The sequence below is a fragment of the Hippocampus zosterae genome, chromosome 21 (genome assembly GCF_025434085.1).
Source record: "Hippocampus zosterae strain Florida chromosome 21, ASM2543408v3, whole genome shotgun sequence".
NCBI lineage: Eukaryota > Metazoa > Chordata > Actinopteri > Syngnathiformes > Syngnathidae > Hippocampus > Hippocampus zosterae.
The window spans coordinates 6425834-6445746 of record NC_067471.1 but is presented as its reverse complement, the minus strand read 5'-3'; the positions used below and the strand labels follow the sequence as shown (position 1 = coordinate 6445746).

General features: G+C 45.3%; 1 protein-coding gene across 1 annotated transcript in view; it reads right to left on the bottom strand.

Moving 5' to 3' along the window:
• exoc4 (exocyst complex component 4) overlaps positions 1-17513 on the bottom strand; it is a 48656-nt gene extending 31143 nt beyond the window's left edge. The window contains exons 1-10 of the mRNA XM_052055465.1: positions 17390-17513; positions 16811-17000; positions 16550-16744; positions 15330-15523; positions 14345-14454; positions 12733-12833; positions 12517-12671; positions 11676-11856; positions 8599-8744; positions 8357-8445 (exon numbers count right to left, since the gene is read on the bottom strand). Of these exons, the coding sequence (XP_051911425.1) occupies positions 8357-8445; positions 8599-8744; positions 11676-11856; positions 12517-12671; positions 12733-12833; positions 14345-14454; positions 15330-15523; positions 16550-16744; positions 16811-17000; positions 17390-17469 (1441 nt within the window). The 5' untranslated portion in view covers positions 17470-17513. The remainder of the gene's footprint in view (positions 1-8356; positions 8446-8598; positions 8745-11675; positions 11857-12516; positions 12672-12732; positions 12834-14344; positions 14455-15329; positions 15524-16549; positions 16745-16810; positions 17001-17389) is intronic.
• Positions 17514-19913: the final 2400 nt, after the last annotated feature.

Below are 19913 nucleotides of genomic sequence, written 5' to 3'. Positions count from 1 at the left end.
ATGCATGGGGCTCCTTCAGACTCGTCTGGACGTGACAGGGTCAGGATGGCGGCCGACGGCTACCAGCCGTCGCCACATAATTGGGGCAAAAATGTTTTTTTGTTGGTCTGGACTTTGGTGCGCATCTGCGTGTGGAATGAGGGACGGTTTAGCGCGAGGACGGGGAGGAATCCTAATGAATCTTAATGCGGCTGAATCTTGAGTACATTTTTCAGTATCTCCGCATACTTACCTACAACGCACAAGGCTCCAGCCAGCCACCCTTGTTGGTGCCTTGGCATCCCCCCCCCCCCCCCCCCCCCCTCGGGCCACATGTAATCAAGTCAGTCAGTGACTTAGTGAAATTGCATTAGCCACACTTTCCTGGGTTTGATGAGAAAAAGTCGGTTTGATCCTGCGATGAATTCCGGCCCCTGACCAGATTTAGGCGGAAAAAAAAAAAAAGCATGCGTAATATCAAACGCCACGCCTGCCTCTACTGAGACTTTGGATATTTGACTATGCACGTAGAAGTGCCAGGGAAGGAGTAAAGAGATGAGTAAAGATAGGATACAATCCCTCATTTACAAGTGTGTCACTCAGCTACATGTCAAGTTGTATTTTTGCAATATTTTGTTTGCAGAGCCTGTCTCGAAACAGTCATATCAAAGTCATTGTTGTATTCGTCTACAGGTACATCTGTCATGGGGTGAGTTATTACTTTTCTCAACCTTAACACATATCAAAATATTGGATTTTTCCCCACCCCAAAAGATGATTGTCTATGCTGTGTTGAATGCTGAGGAATAAACGTCGGTTTTAAAAACGGGACAGCGACCGTGAGTGGTTCTTCCCAAATTTGGGACCTGTGACTTGCCTGCTCATCAAAAGGAATAGCTGGTCAGCTAACCCGATGCGCAAGGCAGGTGCGGCGTGAGAGACCATGTGGAGATGTGAAAACAAAAAGCAGAATCTTGAAAAGAAATCCAATGTTCACAGCCAGGGGTAGGGATGATATGCTCCCTCTTACATGCTCCAGTTCAGAGCCGTCAAACTTGCAGATGGAAGAATTTTTCATTCATAGGATGATTTCCTGTTTCATGCTTTGCTTTTTGCTCCCTGCCATACCAAAATGTGATCTTTGTCCTTTGTCTTTTCATTTGTCATCAACGTTTAACCCATTTGCTGAGGGAGTTGCGCTTTATCATCAAATCGGCTCGTCCGGGGTTGACACCTGCCCCTCGATAATACATGACTCTTTTGGTCAAGTGCGGGGGGGCCATCCTATTACACTCAGACAAGCCTTCATATCCGATTGGATCCTAATGAGAGCTTTCCATTATTAAAATTAATTTGAAGTCTGTGCTCCGCCAGCCAGGGCAACCCAACTCTCTGATGAGAATTATTAGCATAAATAAATAATAGCATAAATATATCGGGGCGTGAAATGAGCGGGATTAATTATTGAATGTGTGTTTTCGCACGGCCCTGCGGATTTGACCGAGAGGGCGGCTGTCAGTGATGCTGTGACAACAACGTCCAGGCTCGTATGGCTCACAGTGAACATTTAGCGTGCTTTAAATGTGGTAGCCCAGTGGTTAGCATGTTAGCTGCACAGTGCAGAGGTACCGGGTTCGATTCCAGCTCCGGCCTCTCTGTGTGGAGTTTGCATGTTCTCCCCGGGCCTGCGTGGGTTTTCTCCGGGTGCTCCGGTTTCCTCCCACATTCCAAAAATATGCATGGCAGGCTGATTGAACACTCTAAATTGTCCCTAGGTGTGAGTGTGAGCATGTGCTATAATGTAATCTAAAAAATTACATTCTAACTAAAGTACTCAGAATTGCTTGACTAGTCTTTGCGATATCAACGGTGCACCCAAAAAGTATGCCTCGATACAATTGCGCGTTTACGTGGTGCCTGGCATCACACTAAAATGAGAACAAAACAAAACAAAACTTCAGGAGTTCTCACCTGAGAAACCTGTTACATGCTGCCACAAGCAAGTTTTGCGTGCTCCCGAGCTACGTACGCCAACACCTACGGATGCTTCAATCTGGACGCCCACGATTCCAACTTCCTTTCCTGCCTCCATTTGGCAGCGCCGTAATGAAAAGTAAACACAGAGGTGCCGCTCAAAGCTGCCAATGACGACAGGACCTCCCCTGTGCTAATTGAAATTAGGTTCGGCTTGGAGGGGGGGGGGGTGGATACACCGGCTCTTTCTCTGTGATTAAATTTCATCGCATGTGCAAACTTTGTCGACCTTGTTGTAATCTCCGTCTGCTGTCGAGCGAGTCACTTGGAAAAGACTTTCGTCTTACTTTGCCTTCTGGTGGCTTTCACACAATATGTTATAAAATATTTTTTTTGGAGGGGGTGTCAGAAAAGAGTCGAGAAATACGCACGGCGTGTGGTTCGACTACAAGCAAGTGTCATACGTGCTACATGACATAACAGGCATCCGTGCATGCGCTCCGAACACCTCGGCAAGACCTCATCCGTCATCCGTGTGACACAGAATTGCTGGCAAAGGAGCGGCAAAATGTATTTCTATTATGTCTTTACATTAGATATGTCCAAAAGAGCAAGGCAAGGCAAAGGCAAGCGCCCTTGGCATTTAAAAATCCCATAACAATAAGAACAAATCGACTTTTTTTTTTCTTTCCTGTCGACAAAATTCGAATCTCATCAGAGGTTTGCTTTATGAATATGTTAATCCATCATGGCGAGGTCAGGGGAAGTCGGGTATTGATCGCCGTGCGTGGATGAGAGGAAAAGGACTCGAGGGCTGAAACATAAAGCCAATATTCTGTTATGTTATGACAGCTGCGCTTTGTATGAATGCTGCAGCGAGCAAATACTACTGATGAGCCCAATCGATTAATAATGAAAAAAAGATGTTGCATTATTAAACACCAACATTATTCATGTGAGATTTTGGCTTTATTTATGCCCAAACTCAGGTTCTCTAGTAGTCGTGGTATCTGTGACTTTTTGTTTTTCGATACCTTTAAAAGCCAGGGGGTGACCTGGTGAGTGACGTGGGTGCCGATGAATGAGAAACTCGAGTTGACTGGCTGTTCCCTGGAGCCTGGCCTGGTGTGTCAACAAATGATTAAAAGTGCATTGGTTGTTGTGTCTCGACCATTTGCACCGGCATAACAACACCTTCTAATTAGCAATGGGAGGCTATGCTAAGATAGCTAGCAGCTCGCAGCTCAAAGTGGACAGAATGCAAACATCACATATCGCCACATCTCTTGCCAGGCCTTTTTTTTTCCATTTGCACCTCCTGTCCCGGCCTCGCCATGTACAAAGAGGCTTAACATAGAACACCACTTCGCCAACCCCCCTGCCCACCCCAGTTCTGCCTCCTCTCGAGGGATTGCTGCGGTTTTGTACATAAACACCACACAACTTTTCTTATTTTCTCATATCAGAAGGGCTGGGGGCGGGTAAAGCGGCTCGTAATTAGATTGCTGGCGCCAATGTTTTTGAAAATCAAAAGGAGAAATGTGTGAAATACATTCAGAGTGGAAGATGCGAACATCTCGGAGGTGCGAGGGGGGTTGGTGGGGGGGGGGGGGGTCACGAGCATGAGCCTTGATTTGCATGTATATGCCGGGCATGCTCGTGTTTATGGCTGCGGTATGATTGTCACTTCAAACATTCCCCGGGGCAAGACAATATTACACGCGACACACTGACCAGCCGTGACACAATGCGAAATAGCATTTTTGAAATATATTACTGCCTTAACGCGGTGAACGGGCGGGAAGAGAAAATATATATTTTCGCTTCACCTCCAAAATGACCGACGGGCTATTCCGTTGTCATCAGCCGGCTGGACACACAACAGCGAAGTGGAGCGGGGGGTGGGGGGGCACGGGAACAGATCTGGAAAATTCTAACTTTCATCATTTATTCATCCAACGTGTGATTGAAAGTGCATGAGGTGGTCTGGTGTGAAGTAAACAGCCGCACTGTGACATCCAGACACACACACACACACACACACACACAATGCGGTACATATGGCTTCATATGGAGTCGTAATAAAGACCTGCACGTTAATTGAAGCGTATGAGGCGTGGCGGAGTGCGAGAGAGGCAATTATGTCTTCCCCGGTGTGCGTTGGCATGCGTTACTTTCATAGGCGCTCGCCGCTCAAATGATAAATTACATATATTGCGTGTTCATTTCAAAAGTGAGAGTAATATAAAAACAAACATAGCTCTTCTGCTGGCTCCCTTTTACCGCACAGACGTGCTGATTAAAAGCTGAACGTGCCCCCCACCACCCCCACCCACTCCCCGAGGGACCGCCTTCCCTTGAGCGAGAAAGTGAAGCCCATAATTGCTCCTGATGAGACGTTTGGGGATGTTGGCTAATGCACTGAATTGAGGAAGCTGCGGTAATACTGGTCACTCTTCACAGAGGATAAAGAGTATATGCCTGACTGTTGTTAACTCTTCCGACTTATTTTTTCCCCCGCCCCAAATTGGTCTTTTTGCCCTTGGAGACGAACATCATTATTGCCGTGATGTGGAACAGTACTACAGTAATTGTTTTTATACAAACTCAAAAAGGACGCCAAATGTGACTAAAAGCTCTGGATAATAATCATCAAACTATCATGTCTTGTAAAGTCAGATTATGTTCAATCTTGTTCTTTTATTCGATGTAATTCGGTGTACTTCCTGCTGTGGCCTCGCAGTGCAACTTCAAATCGCCATACTTGTACCCAAAGGATTCTCCCGCAATCAACCCTCCACTCGCCATGGTTTGCAAGCTGACTTTCTAACACGACCGACTTAAAATAAGCGTAGAGATACACTTGACTAAGCTCCAAGCGGCGAGTAAATGCCGCAGCCACGAGAACTCATCAACTCCATCTCTCATTTCAGGCGCCTTTTCCTCCCAATTTCATTTGATGCGGGATGAAGTCTTCAATGCATGTTTTTTTTTTTCTCGTCACCCCCCCTAATTTCTCCTGCTCAGAAATCTCTTAATGGCTTCTTCGCTAGACCCTGATGAAAACAATGACTTTTAACCTCCACTCCTCCGTCCTTCCACACGCGGTGGACTTATTTCACTTTCTAAATGATTTCTTACTGCTTCAATCCCATTGCGGCCGTTCAAAAGGCTGGGGGCCCGGGCTCTTTGCGGACGGCGCGGCGCATTGTGACAGGTGAAATGAAAGCCCAGAGAAATCTCATCTTCTTATGAACGCTTCGAGGCATTCAGCCACTCAAAAAAAAAAAAAAAAAAGACGCAAAGACAAATCCTCCCTGTTCTTTTCTGAGGTGCAGACAGATGGAAGGTGGGGTAAAAAAAAAAAAAAAAGTGAACTGTTATTTCAAGCCTATGAGTTCCCCCCCCCCCCCCCTTTATCCACAGTTGATCAGTGCCGCTCCTTCCTGCTCAGGAAGGAATGGCATTCAGTCAGCAGAATAGCAACCGGATTAATGAATTTTAGGGAGGACAGCAACATCTTTGTATTGTACTTTGAATGAATGCGTGTTTGTGACTCAAACGCTTGTCATCGTATTTCATGTTGCAGGATTTTGGATCAAGGGAACAGCTTATTTGCTTGTCAACCTGAATTTTCGTCATCATTTTCAGAAGTAATGACAACGCTTTTGCATTATTGTCTTTGCGCATCACGTCTTTAGCACCCTGGATACGTCGGCTGATTTTCATCCAAGGATATTCCTATCCTCATTTCGGCGAGGAGATACACTAAAGGCAATAAATTTCGCATTATAACAAAAAAACGTGTGCACATTATGCAGTTATTATTTTGTCCACTTGGGGTCGCCAACCCCACATTCTGCTGTAGTATTTGTGACTTTTGAATGGCTTTAAGAGGTGGGGACTGGCCCGGTGAGTGACGTGGGTGTCACAAGATAATGGTTGCATCATTGCAGCCCTCGTTTTAGGATGACACCAGACAAAGATCAAAATGTAGCTAATTTAGCGCATTTTTGCCGCTCGGTTCGAAAGAGCTTTGCTGTCTGTCTCTTTGCCTCTTTTCCTGTGTTTCATTGTCCACAGGGGCTTTGGTGTGAAGGTAGGAGTGTCTGCAGGCAAACACAGCCACAGAGTGAAACCTCAAGGTCACTGGCAAAGAGACCGCGAGTCAGTAAGAGAAGATGTCGGAGCAATAGAGCAGCTTTGATTCTCCTGGGTCTGACTGTGCAGCTCGCTCGCTGCCGAGTGCGTGCGTGGACGTGTGAAGGTTTTGAAGGTCTGTCCCTGTGGGTGTATTCCGCAAAGTCACCCTGCTATCGCTTTCTTTTTTCAGTGTTACATCTCGACCTGCTTTGTCCAGGTGCTAGCTGCCCCGTCAAACCGGCGGATTCCGGAGAGCAATTCAAATTCTCAACACTGTGCGCTAAAACCAATAAAAACAGACAAACAACAACAATCATTCAAAGTAAAAATCTTACTTGAAGAACCAACGGTAATGAAAAATTGGCAATATATATATACTATATTTATATTTATAATTATTATATATAATTATTATATATAAATTACAGTGCCCTCCATAAGTATTGGCACCCCTGGTTGAGATGTGTTTTTTAGCTTCCAATTATTTTATTTTTTTTCTAAATAATATGGGACCTTAATGGAAAAAAAGAGAAAAATCCAACCTTCAATACAAGTGCATTTATTCAGTGGGGAAAAAATCCCACATAAAGAAATAATTATTTGACATCAAATAATGTGTGTCACAATTATTAGCACCCCTGGTGTTAATATTTTGTACAACCCCCTTTTGCCAACAAAACAGCACCTAATCTTCTCCTATAATGTTTCACAAGATGGGAAAAGACAGAAAGAGGGATCTTCAGCCATTCCTCTTTGCAGAATCTCTCTAAATCATCCAGAGACCTGGGTCCTCTCCTCTGTACTCTCCTCTTCAGCTCACCCCACAGGTTCTCAATGGGGTTGAGGTCAGGGGACTGAGATGGCCATGGGAGGAGCTTGATTTTGTGTCTGGTGAACCATTTCTGTGTAGATTTGGCCATATGTTTAGGGTCATTGTCTTGCTGAAAGACCCAGTGACGACCCAGCTTCAGCTTTCGGGCAGAGGGCAACAGATTTTGATTTAAAATGTCCTGGTATTTCAAAGCATTCATGATGCCATGCACCCTAACAAGGTTCCCAGGGCCTTTGGAAGCGAAACAGCCCCACAGCATCACTGACCCACCCCCATACTTCACAGTGGGTATGAGGTGCTTTTCAGCATGCGCATCTTTCGTGGTACGCCAGACCCACTTAGAGTGTTTGTTGCCAAAAAGCTCAATCTTGGTCTCATCTGACCAAAGCACACGGTCCCAGTTGAAGCCCCAATACCGCTTGGCGAACTCCAGACGCTTGCGTTTATGATTGTGAGTGAGGAAAGGTTTTCTCCGTGCATGCCTCCCAAACAGCTTGTTGGCGTGTAGACAGCGCCTGATGGTTGATTTGGAGACTTTGTGACCCCAGGATGCTACCATTTGTTGTAATTCTGTAACAGTGAGCTTTGGAGATCTTTTGATTTCTCTTACCATCCTCCTCACTGTGCGTGGTGGCAAAATAAACTTGGCTCCTCGTCCAGGCTTGTTTACCACTGTTCCAGTTGTTTTGAACTTCTTAATTATTCCTCTCACAGTGGATATGGGCAGCTGCAGTTGAGTGGCAATCTTCTTGTAGCCTCTGCCTGACCTGTGAAGGTCGACGCACATCTGCCTCACTTGTATGCTGTGTTCCTTTGTCTTTCCCATGTTTAAGAGTGGATAAGAGAAATGGCCTCGGTGTCACGTCATATTTATACCCCAGGGAGACAGGAAGTGATGAATTACTAATTAAATGTTCCTACATACTCTGGTAAACTTTGTAAACTACTGTAGAAATGACAGAAATGCTTCAATTATATTTATTTCCTGGGAATTGTTAAGGGTGCCAATAATTGTGGAACAGGTGATTTGATGTCAAATAATTATTTCTTTATGTGGGATTTTTTCCCCACTGAATAAATGCACTTGTATTGAAGGTTGGATTTTTCTCTTTTTTTCCATTAAGGTCCCATATTATTTAGAAAAAAAATAAAATAATTGGAAGCTAAAAAACACATCTCAACCAGGGGTGCCAATACTTATGGAGGGCACTGTAAATATTTATAACCCCCGATGCGTTCAATGGCAAGCTCGTCCATCTGCTCGTACCTTGTCTTTCCTCAACAGCCTCATCTCACCCCATTTTGCAATTCGTCAATACTTTTCACACAACGTGTCCTGTCATCTTCATCCAGGCCCCCCCGACCGTCCGACTTTTCCCCGCTCCAGATGTTCATCAACACTCTTAAGCCCGCGATCAGCCTTCTCACCTTGCAGCTCTCCGCTTTTGCTGTAGAGTTCTCGTCTCTGCTCTCTCAAGTAGGCACTCATGCTGATGGCATGGGATGATGATTCAAACCTAGAAGAGGATTGACCAAAAATAAAAAATAAAATAAGTAAATCCACGTGAAAATGAAGCACATAGCTTTGAACGGCTCCAAAACTATTTGGGCGCGCATCATATTGTTCGCGGGTGACAAGTGGTTCGCATAGCTGAGCGTGGTCCCTTTACTTGAAGAGTGACTGCTTGGCTCGCTGCGGCTTCTTCTTGGCAAAGAAGGCGGCAAACTCGCTCCCCGTGCTGGCATAGGCGAGCTGGGCCGATGGCTCCGTCGCGCTGCGGCTGTTCTTCACGTCCAGGTACTCCATCAGCAACACCTGCTCGACATAGGCATGGATGCATATAATAGCTACGAAAGCTCAAAGAGAACTAATATGACGATATCGTTGATTGAATACCGATATCTGTTTCTATATCTGTGCAATTTATCACAATCGGTGGGAGTCAGACCAACTTTTTGACCACTGACCGAGCGGGTGTGATGACCACTGTGGCGCGCCGTGTCCTCCTTTTAGCCAATGATCCATGGCCAAATCCGTCAATGTCTTATCATGCCTTCATAAAAATCTTATCGACTTCTAACTATAGGACGAGCCCATTGCAAATCTGCTCCGACAGAGAAAAGTTAACTTCCTCCACTCCATCATTCTATCCTCGCTCGCTCTCGTCGCCTCTCATTTTTCAAAAGTCGTTCTATTTTCCCGCTCTCACTCACCCCCGCCCATCTTCGGACCGATGTGCGACACATATGCTCCGAAATAGCGCCACCAACGTGATCAAATGGCTCCATCATTTAGCGGGGCCCATTTAGCCCAGGCGTGCGTCTAATTCGGCCCGGCGCACGTGGGGCCCAGGAATGGCGCAGGACTAATGGCCGGACAGATGGAGAGCCATCCCGCCCGTAATGATGTAATTAAGGCAAGCGAGAAAGCAACCCTGTCGCCATGCATGGGAAAGCCGTTACGTGATAGCAACCCTTCAAGTGTGCACACATGGAAACATGGCGATTTGGTTTGAAAGTGAACATCTATGGGTGTCAATCGCCGTCTGGCGCCGTTTGCTACTCGTCCGACCCTGCTCTTAATCCCGTCACTGAATTAATTACTAATGATGATGAGGCAAAACTCGCCCCCCCCCCCTCCTTCTTCCCTCCACCCTTTGCCCGCAAACCCAAAAGAGAAACGATTGAAAATGCCAACGCTCCCGTTAGAAGACGTAGGGTCTTTCGACCCCACTTAAATTGCATTAGCCCGCTGACGGTGTGAACTTTGGAGGCAATTAACCGGATAGCGACGAAAAAAAGAGACGCACGGAGGGGCTCTGACGAGAAAGAGGACAGACGGCGATAAGCGGGTGATTATGGGGGCAGCGAATGAATGACTGGCTGGTCGCACTTGTGCAACTTTTTTTCTTTTTTTAGGTGTACCAAACTGATTTCGTCTAAATCGAAAATTTGTACAATTCCGTGTTAAAAACACCCAGAAGCAAAGAAAAGAGGCTCCAGAAAAAGCGGTTTGAATAAAGACTGCAACAGTGTGTTGAAGTCATCGGGTCGTTCCAACACTTTTGCTCACTTTGTGATCGCTAACTAAAAATTCTCATTGAGATGTAAATACTGTGAAATAAACGCTGGAATTCAGAACTTTTGTCTCATGTTCATCTTTGGATCCGAACCCTACGATAACGAAAAATGTATTCATGCTAGCCATGCTAACAGCGTTCGTGTTTACAAAATGGTGGATGACATCGCCTAGCACGGCAACTAGAGATCGCATCCACTGATGCCTTTTTTTTTTCTTTTCTTTTTTTGGATGAAGTCTCTGGTGGGTTTGTTGCAGCAGATGTCGGTTTTTTTGGAGGCGGGCGATTGGACGTGATGGAGAGGAGACGCCGGTTGTCAGCGCGCTCTGGCAAAATGTAAATATGACAGATTGATTAAAATTTTGGACGAGAACAAGGTGGCGACGTGGCTCTTCATATCTAATTAAAAGAGATCGTCTTGTACACGCACTAGCCCGCAGTTCAATTTGCTTCGTATTCACTCGGTTGACGCACATATTTGGACCGCAGACAAGACTTGTATTCATTTTTCTACACATAAACACAAATGACCTCCTGCTGATTTAATTCGCAGCAATTAAATAATCATTTTGCGGCGAGAGATGTGAATGGGAACGAAATCAAACGTGATCGGGAAACGAGATGAGGAAGTCACACTGGAGCCTCATGACGGGAATAAATGGGAGCAATGTGTCAAAAAGATATCCCAGGGAAGAAAAGGAAAATCTCAGCAGCGGAGATAGGGAGGACTTATCAAAGCCGAGTCCACATCCAAGAAATTCGCACTTTGATGCCGCTGCGTGATCTCCAAAAGCACAGGCAACTTTGAGGAACGGCGAAAGTGCAGAAAAGGCTAGAAATGTAAATTGAATTGAATTGACATGCCATCTGATTCACCTCAAATAAAGCTCGGATGTTCTAGTCGACTTTTCCTGACATTTTTTTTTTCCTGTCTAGCAGCAAGCCCAAGAGCTTTGCTCTAACACCAACTGGTATTTGCTACTATTCATGATTCCTTCCACCTTGACTAAAGCTCCAGCGGAAAGAGAGTGAAAAAAAAAAAAAGGCAATCGATCAAAGTGTACAACGTGGCACGGTATCTTCCTTGTTAAGACTCACAAAAATCACAATGTGGTGAGATAAGAACAATCTCGGCGTCCGGTAAAATTATTTTACAGGGGCACTAAAAAAAAGCAGAAGTCAATTTAATACCCGCTGTATGATGTTCGGCGGGCGTCGGCAGTAATGAGATTAAAGAGGAAATTACAAAGGTGCGCGCGAGGTGACGGGAAATTGAGATACTCCTGTGACAATGCGGGATGAAATAATCAACAGCAAGTGGGGAGATTGACAAGGGCTCTTATATTTGTTGTGCTATTGTCCTCGGCGTGGAAAAAAAAAATCTGTGTTACGAGTAGTTGAATGTGCATCATATTTGTTTATTGTTTCTAAACTAACGGTGGCGTGAGATTGTGCGTAAAATGGTGACACCCGGGTCAATTCCAACGAAGCATTAACACAAAAAGTATGAACATAAATTGCATTTTAGTGGGCATGTGAGAGGATTCCTGTTTTGGCTTGGTATCGGCCGCCGTCGCGAATACCCGATACCTTCAAATAAAAGCGTTCGGCCATGAATAATTGTCTTCTCGCTGCGCGCTTGTTCATATTCCCGAATTGAGTCTGACCTGCAGCACAGCCTGGATCTTGGCAGAGACGTCGGCCTGCTCGTACAGCTTGATGCCCTCCTCGTGGGCACCGCCCGGGCACTGCACGGCGATGCGCTGCAGATGAGCCAGCACCACGCTGTGCGCCTGCGCCACCGCCTTGAACTTGTCAAAGAGGAGCTCCAACAACTCCAGCAGAAGCCTGCAGGGGAGGGGGGGGTTCCAGAGAGTCATTAAAACACGTCAACCAGCATGGTGTACGGAGTCATGATGCCTGCTCCGGTTTGGCCCGTTTGCGTATGCTTCCAATATTTTGCATGGATTCATCTGCTCGACACTTACATCCTCTTTATTTTCCATCCGTGCAGTCGAGTTAAAATTGCAGTTATTGTTTGGCGATGTGACCTTCTACTCGGTAACAGGCAGTAGCCACAGGCGCTCATGCTTCCAAACTATGCGCTTTCCACGCAAGGACAAGACTTTTAAAGAGAAGCCGAGGAGAAGGCGGGTTGCATTAACCGGGCTCGCTGCGTTTGAGTCACATTTTAGCTTGGAAGATGGCGCATTTTCGGCTCATACCTTGGAACCCGTGCGACGTATTCTTTGTCATAGCTGGAAGAAACAGCGTGCGACGACACCGCCATTGTTCCCGCGCGACGAGCGGCACGTCGGATGGAGTTTCCATGGCAACACGGGCTTGACTTTAAATGGAGGTGGCAAAACTAGATGCGTTTGCAGACGAGGCGGCGCCGCGTGCAAATGAGGTGATGGGCACTGGCACACGTGCACGCACGCTACGCTAGCGCAGCAACGTCGCGGCCTTGATGCATTGCGAGGTCATGAATGTTTCCCTTTACTGCACCTTGGTTGGCTCTCCTGAGCGACGTTCTCCCCTCTCTGGTAGGCATGGTCTGCGATCTGCGTGGTGGATCTCTTCGCTATCTGCTTGAGCTCCGGCTCCAGACGTTCCATGATGGCTTTGATGGTCTCTGGGATCTTCTTCAGCTTGGCCAGAGCCTGAGGCAAAGATGGCGGATGTTTATTGTATCTTCCCCGTCCATCCTGTCTTGTTCCATACCTTGATCAGGATGCCCATAAACTCTGCGCTGTTCTCCTCCGGGTCCACCTCGGGGAGATCTAATTGGTTCGACTCCCGCATGTCTTGTTGAAGCTCACGAACTGGCGGGGAAACAGACCTAGCTTATTTTTATACAGCAAGAATAAGATTGAAAAATAAAAAATAAATCCCCGTGGGTGCCATTCATCTTTTTTCGCACCTCCATTACGACTGTATAAAAAAATACGGGGGCCTTTGAGATGCAAGGCCATTCACGTTGTATTTGTTCAATCAGAAGAACGTTGATCTCCAGGCACTTTTATAAAAGGCATGCTCCAATAAGAGAGACCCGGCAGAGCACAGGAGGAGCTTCTTAATAACGCAAGGCGCCAAAGCCGATACATAAAAATATAATATGACTGAACCAAATTCGCGGCTCAACTGCGAGCAAGCGAGGCTCCAATTTTCACGAGAAGCGGCATCCCAATTTCCCGTCAGAGCACGTTAGGGGAGTTCATGTTTATGGCAAGTTAATGGACTTTGGGGGGGTCGCCTTTGCCTCTTCTCCCAGTTTCATCTGCAGTTTGCGTAATAATTATGACAATTACTGGCTACGAATGAGGTGCTCTAATGCTATTAGGCAAAACGGTACGCTTAAGCCACCGTCGGAGGCGGGCTGCATCGCCGCGGACCACAGCTGTTAGCGCGCCAGCGTACAGGCATTTTATCGCCTGCGGGCCCGCTAATTGCCGCTTTCTTTGAATAATTTGGACAAATCTGCGGTTTAGCTTTTAGCGCGGGCCTGCGGGGCGGCTGCCGCAAATAAAAATGTATTATCTATTAGTGGCCAATTGTGCGTGCGTGAGCTCATGGGCCGCACCGACGTGACGACGCGCAGGCTCGGTGAAGCGAAAAAAAAGAATGTCTCAACCATCTAATGTATCTTGAGCAACATGGGGTATTGTCATATGTTTCTTGGGGAAAAATACTAAAGCACAGAAATGCGTGAAAATCTGAGGTTGAACAAGTGGCTAATAGCTAGGCGCGTTAAAAAAAACACACACGGGGAAAGTCAGAAAAAAATAAAAATGGAAGCAAGCATGACACAAACTTATTGCTCTCTTGATGTTTTTTCATTAAATTCCCATTTTTGTTCCCGTGCATTATCAGCACCGGTTGCCAGTTTGAGCGTAGCAAAATGCCCACCAACGCTCCCTCCGCCGCCGCCACCAACACCCCACGCTGCGGCGACACCGGCGGCGGATGACAAACGACGCCGATAAAGGCGGACAAGATGATTATGATGTCGGCGGGGGAAACGCACACGATGACGGCGGCGGCTGAGGCTGTTGTGACAAACGCAGTGCGCGAAATGAGGCAAACTTGCCGCGCTTTGCACGTTGGCGCCGCAAGCCCATAATGACATGCAAATGCTGATGCTAATGACGCCATTATCATGATTGCCAACGGCACTCAACATATCACACTTCATGTGGTGTGGGCGGTCGCCCCTGAACAATTAAAGGGGAAGTCAAGCCTAAAATGTTATTTTTAAATGTTATTTGTTTTTATATATTTTTTTTCAAAATGGTTCTTCCCTCGTGTGTGGTGCATTCGAGTGCATATTCTCTACCGCTGTTTGAACCCGGCGTGCTGAACTGCGACGAATCCAAAATTTTGCGTGGGGTGCAGAGGCCGCTGATGTCCAACGCCGGCATGGGGGACGCGTCTTTGCCCGCAGTGCTGAAGAACACACAAAAACATCAAACGTCTCAAACAGGAAGTGGCGCATTCAAACCCGCCCGCCCGCCCTCCGCTAACAATATCAATCTACTGTTTAACCCCGACGCCTTGCATGTGCGTGGGGACAGGCGACTCTGCCTCCCAATGAGCTATTTATCACACCTTAAGCTGGAGGTGGGAGCAATTTAGGCCCTTTCAAGTCCAGGCGGTGTAAACAACGCGTCGGCTGGCTAAGTGAGCGAGGTTACACGAAGGCTGGCTTGGTTGTTAGGGAGGCCGGCGCCTGTCACCGACTGACCCTCCATAATAAATCACTGTATCTCGCTGACCCACCGCCACCATAATTACGGCACCCACGCACGCCATGCCTGAACACAAAAGCGTAAACAAAACAAAGTCGCTGTGCCGCATTAGCCCTAATATGTTACACCGCCGCGTAAAGAATTGTAGCGCTAGTTGGCCAAAATGGTTGCGCATGTGTGCCGTTGCACGGTGAATATTGAGTCTCTGGAGCTAGAGGGAATTCCCTGAAAAAGATAGAGAAAGTTTTATTTTTTTTTGTCGGTCCATAATTGGACTGGTGTCCATACAGGAAATAATTGGCAACTGGCACTCGTTTGAACTTATAATGAAGGTGCTCCTTTGAAGGCTACTTTTTGACACAGTGAGCACAAAGAAAAAAAATGAAAATACAAAAAGGGTTTAACACCAGCCCAAGAAAACGAGATGTGGGAAGGAAGACGTATTTCTATCAATGCACAACAATTGGACAAACACCGTCCTGTCTACTAATGGATCTCTGAAGCATCCAAACTGCACAAAATGAACAGATTAAAGCGGGACGAAACTACTAACGAAGCATTTACCACGCTTACCCCGGAAGGCGCGCCACATTCTTGTCCTTGTTCTTGTGTCCCAGGCGACTGGTGGACTTGATGTAGAGGTGACGGTGGAGCTCGTCGATGAGCACCAGGTGGATGTTGAGCTTCTTGCTGTGGAGCTCCAGGCGCAGGTCGCCCAGGCCCTCTACCTGCAGCAGGTGGCCCTCCAACGACTCCACAGCCGACACCTGAACGAAACAGGGATAGTATCAGTTGGTGGTGGTAGTGACCATTTTTGGACATTAAGAGAAATTGAGGAGGGAGAAGTTTTTCACCAAATACCAGGAGGCTTAAAACTGCCGTTCCGGAGAGTGCACAGTCTGAATTCTAATTGTCAACCCTTGGTGATAGATAAGCCTCGCTCAAACACACACGCCATGTTATTTGCAGCTAATTCACCTCTTTCGAGGTAAGACCGAGGAGGGAAATTATATCTGTGACTCATGAATATTTGGAATTAGGAAAAGTCTTCAAAAAAAAATAAATAAATAAAAAAGGTACCAACCGTTTCAAACAGCTCAGATCAATGAAATCAAAGTCCCGACTGACTTTGAACACTCGACTCCTTTTCGAAAAGCGTCAAAGCGGCCGGGCGAGCGCGGGTTGGAAAGAAGTTCCGCTTCGTTCCGCCCTCGCTGGAGAGGATTTTCATGCTCCTTTTGTGCCCGCCGCCATCCTACTTCTCTTCCCCCACCTCCCCCACCTGCCCCCTTTCCTACAGATATCACTATTCGGGCAGACTAATTATTTCCAAAGTCGGAGGAAAGGATGTGTGGGAGAGCAACAGAGGGAAAGAGACATCACAATTGAGTGTGTCAAAATGTGCATCGAATGAAGGTGGCCGCACCTGAACAGCACAAACTGAAAGACTGAAAGGCAACAAAATGGTCCTTTGGCATCATGAGAGGATGCAGGGGATAAACTTTTAAGGCATGGGGGGGGGGGGGGGGGGGGTCATGTTTACATGCGTAAAAGCGCAAACCAAAGTCCCAAGAGCCTCCAGTTGGTAAAAAAAAAAAAAAAAAACATCGAAACATCCAACCAAAAAATATTTACACAAATGCGCCATGCAAAAATGTGCAATTTTTTTTTATATTTAAGCAATTTGTGCAAACGCGCTCAATAAACCAGAATTTTTTTCCCAGTGATTCACAGAAGCTTATGCTCCACTTGGTCAAATGGTATTGAAAGCCACAAAATTCTCCTCCACTCACCAGCATATCTGTGGCGTGGAGGTAGTGCTTAGTGGCCATGTAAGCCTCGAGGCGTTGAGGCACCTGCTTGATGCTCTCAATCTCATCCAAGAGCTGCAGAACATGCTTGTGCTCGATGCCCTCGATCCAAAGCTTCCTCAGCTCGTCCCGCTTACAGTGCAGCAGCATCTTGCAAGACAGGAGGTTCTCCTTCACCTACACATGAGACAGCAATGTCAGAAGTGTAATGAAACTCCATATGACGTACTTCGTATTCCCTACCTGCTTGATCTTGTTGCGAGAGGTGGTGATGCGCTCAGTGATGCTCTGGTAGGTCCGGATGGCGGTGGTGAGCTCGGCGTAGTGCTGGACGATGAGCTGGTCCAGTTCGCGGTCACACGTCTCAAATGCCTCCTCGAGACGACCCTTCTCTGTCTCCCTGTCCTGGACGTCATCGCTGCTGGACAAAGTCCTAGAGGGAGAGACGGATGTGATATTCCACACATTCAAATATGATGATAACCGTTCGTTACTTCATGCCTCAAACACAACCTGACCCTAAACAAGATAGATCGATAGATTTGTAACGGGATTTAACAGAAGTCAAAGACGAAAAAAATGGGTCAAATGTGTATATTGACAGCGAAGGGAACCGACGGAAGACAAACTTTATTCCTCCGAAAAGTAATATTGCCAATGGAACAGCTTTGACATGAAGTAGAGCTCTATCTGAGCCAAACAGGAAGACAATGCTAACTAAGAGAGCCTCAGCAGAAAATAGTGGCTATTCCGTTAGCGTGAGTAGACTACGAGTGCGTACCCTCAACTTTTCACAAAATAAACACATGTGACAAACAATACCTTATGACGGAGATTAGAAGACCGGAGGGGTCTTTATTTTTGTTGACAGCTCCCCTGTATCGTCCGGTGTCCGCAGACATCTTTACCAGCTGCAATGGAAACCAAAACAGAAGCCGGAAGCGCATCGACACTAAGGGATTATGGGAGTTGAAGTTCAAATACACACTGCAGTTTTGTCGCTGCGTTGTTTGAAATAGTACGCAATAAAAAATAGTTTTACCTAAAGTAATTACAAAAAATAATAACAATAAGTCATAAATACATTTTAAAAATATTTCAAAATTTCAGTTCATGGTTTAAAGAATGAAATTTGTTGTGCCTCATGTTAGATCCTGTATCCAGAGATGTGTTTTAATGCAATATTGATTTTCGCAGGAATCTACAGATCACAGCAAGGAACCTCCTTTATTGGAAAGTTAGATCCATATCTCAAGAGGAAAAAAAAGAAAAAAATGGGGAGGGCAGCAGAAAAGCAAGTGTTTGTCAGTTCGTTAATAGCCTCTTTCATTTAGAGCATCCACAGTGTTAGATTTGGCCAGGCTTTGCTTAGTTTTATCTCTGACAATCTTTGCTGTACCGGTGGCAAAGGTAGAGGACATTGATTGTGGGGGTGGAGGTGGTCGATTCTTACTAGTCTAGACTGTGATTGATGTGCCGGTGGAATGACGAGATAACATTGTCGCCCATCTTTATGTCTCTTCTCACCGAGCTAGGAAAAAAAAAAAGAGAGAGAAGACGGTCACGCTTTTCTTTTGAAAAAGAAGGAGTCCAGTTCTTCTGGTCCAGGTTTAATTTTGAAGTTGTTATCTCCAAAGCCGTCTGTCTATCAGTCCGCCTAATCTTCTGGCCTTCTCGTCCCCAATCACAGTGGGCCAAGGTCATGCTGTTCAGGTTGATGTGTGTTGGGACACAAATAATGTGCTTTTTTTGCCTGGAAAAATGTCTGCTTCAACATAAATATTGAATCGGAGATGACCCAAAAAATCTTTGTTCGACACACACAACATTTATTAATCAAATTCAGTCATGTATCTATTATATAGGCTTTTCATTCAGAACAGCCTCAGGCTTTTCGAGGAGCGCCTTGGGGCATCGATGCATATTCCAGTTTCTCATTATGTAATCTGTGATCATAATAGATTCAGAGACGAGTGTTTCTCCCTGGGGAATGCGCTTTGGCTGCCATGCACAAGAAACCAATTTTTCATTGATAAAAGACAAACAGAAAAATGGCAAGCACAATTAAGGTGAGCCTGTTTGGACAACAAAGACAAATGACACATGGGGAAATAATACAGAGGGAAAATTTGCTTTTCAAATGTAATGTCAAAATCGTATGACAAAAAGTATGACATATGGAGCACAATGTGCTCCTGCCTTTTACTGATTTAATCATACAAACATGAAGCGAGAGACAAAAAACAAATCTAAAATTGAAAATTGTTGCAAAGGAGCAGTACAAACACGATTTCAAGCAAATTACATACAGTATATGGTGGGAAAACAATCACAAATACTTGGAAATGTATTTTTGATCCACGTCATGTATGTGTAGCATCAAAACTTCACGAAACAATTCTTTGTTCATAATGTATTGAGTTTAGACGGCAAGAGTTATGAGCTGTCATCCATAATGATAGCCTTTGTGCTCAAGTAAAATCTAATTTTGTGATATACTTTGATATCTTGCAAGGCAGCCTGACTTTCTGGGACAAACAAAAGCTGTAATTTTTCATTTTGGAACTGGAATTATTGTACCTAACACAATCAAATTGTAAATACGCCACCGACGATTATACTCGAGATATGTTTTTAAATGATTTTAGAAGGAGGAGTGTACGTTTTTGTATATTTTCCAAGGGTTATTTTTTTGGGGGGTGTTGCTGGTAGACAAAGAAAAATAAATAAACCACCGAAATGAATCATAATACATTGTGAACAACAGATGTGCCTGTGCGCTGACTGGATATGGATATGCTCCTTGGTGGAAAGTGAAACTGACAACATTCTGGGCATTTTTCCCAAGCCACAAGCAATATGTTGTGTTGGGTATGAATTACAATAGGTCATCTGTGGCAATACAACGCCCGCTTCTTCCTCCTCCTCACCTTCTGTCTACCCTGTTTCATAATTACCTCACACTTGCCTGCAATATGTATTTTTTGAATTGATATTATCACTTGTTGTCAGCTCGTAAAACTCTCGTTATTCACCATATGTGTTCGGTTTATCCTATATAATAAAACTAATGGGCAAAGTACTTCATCTTGAGTAAATGCATTGTAAAGCTATTAGATTTATTGAATAATTCTTCGCGATTGACTGTATATGGGCAAAATTACTTAATACAACAATTTAAAAATATAAATGTGTGATGATTAAAAATATATTAAAAATAAATTTAAAAAAATTAAAACCAGCTGAAAATAGGGAACAGTGTACAGTATCATCTCTTCCAATGAGGTCCTGTTTTTTTGAATGACTTCCGCCTATTCTTGACAAAAACAACCAATAGCAATTCTCA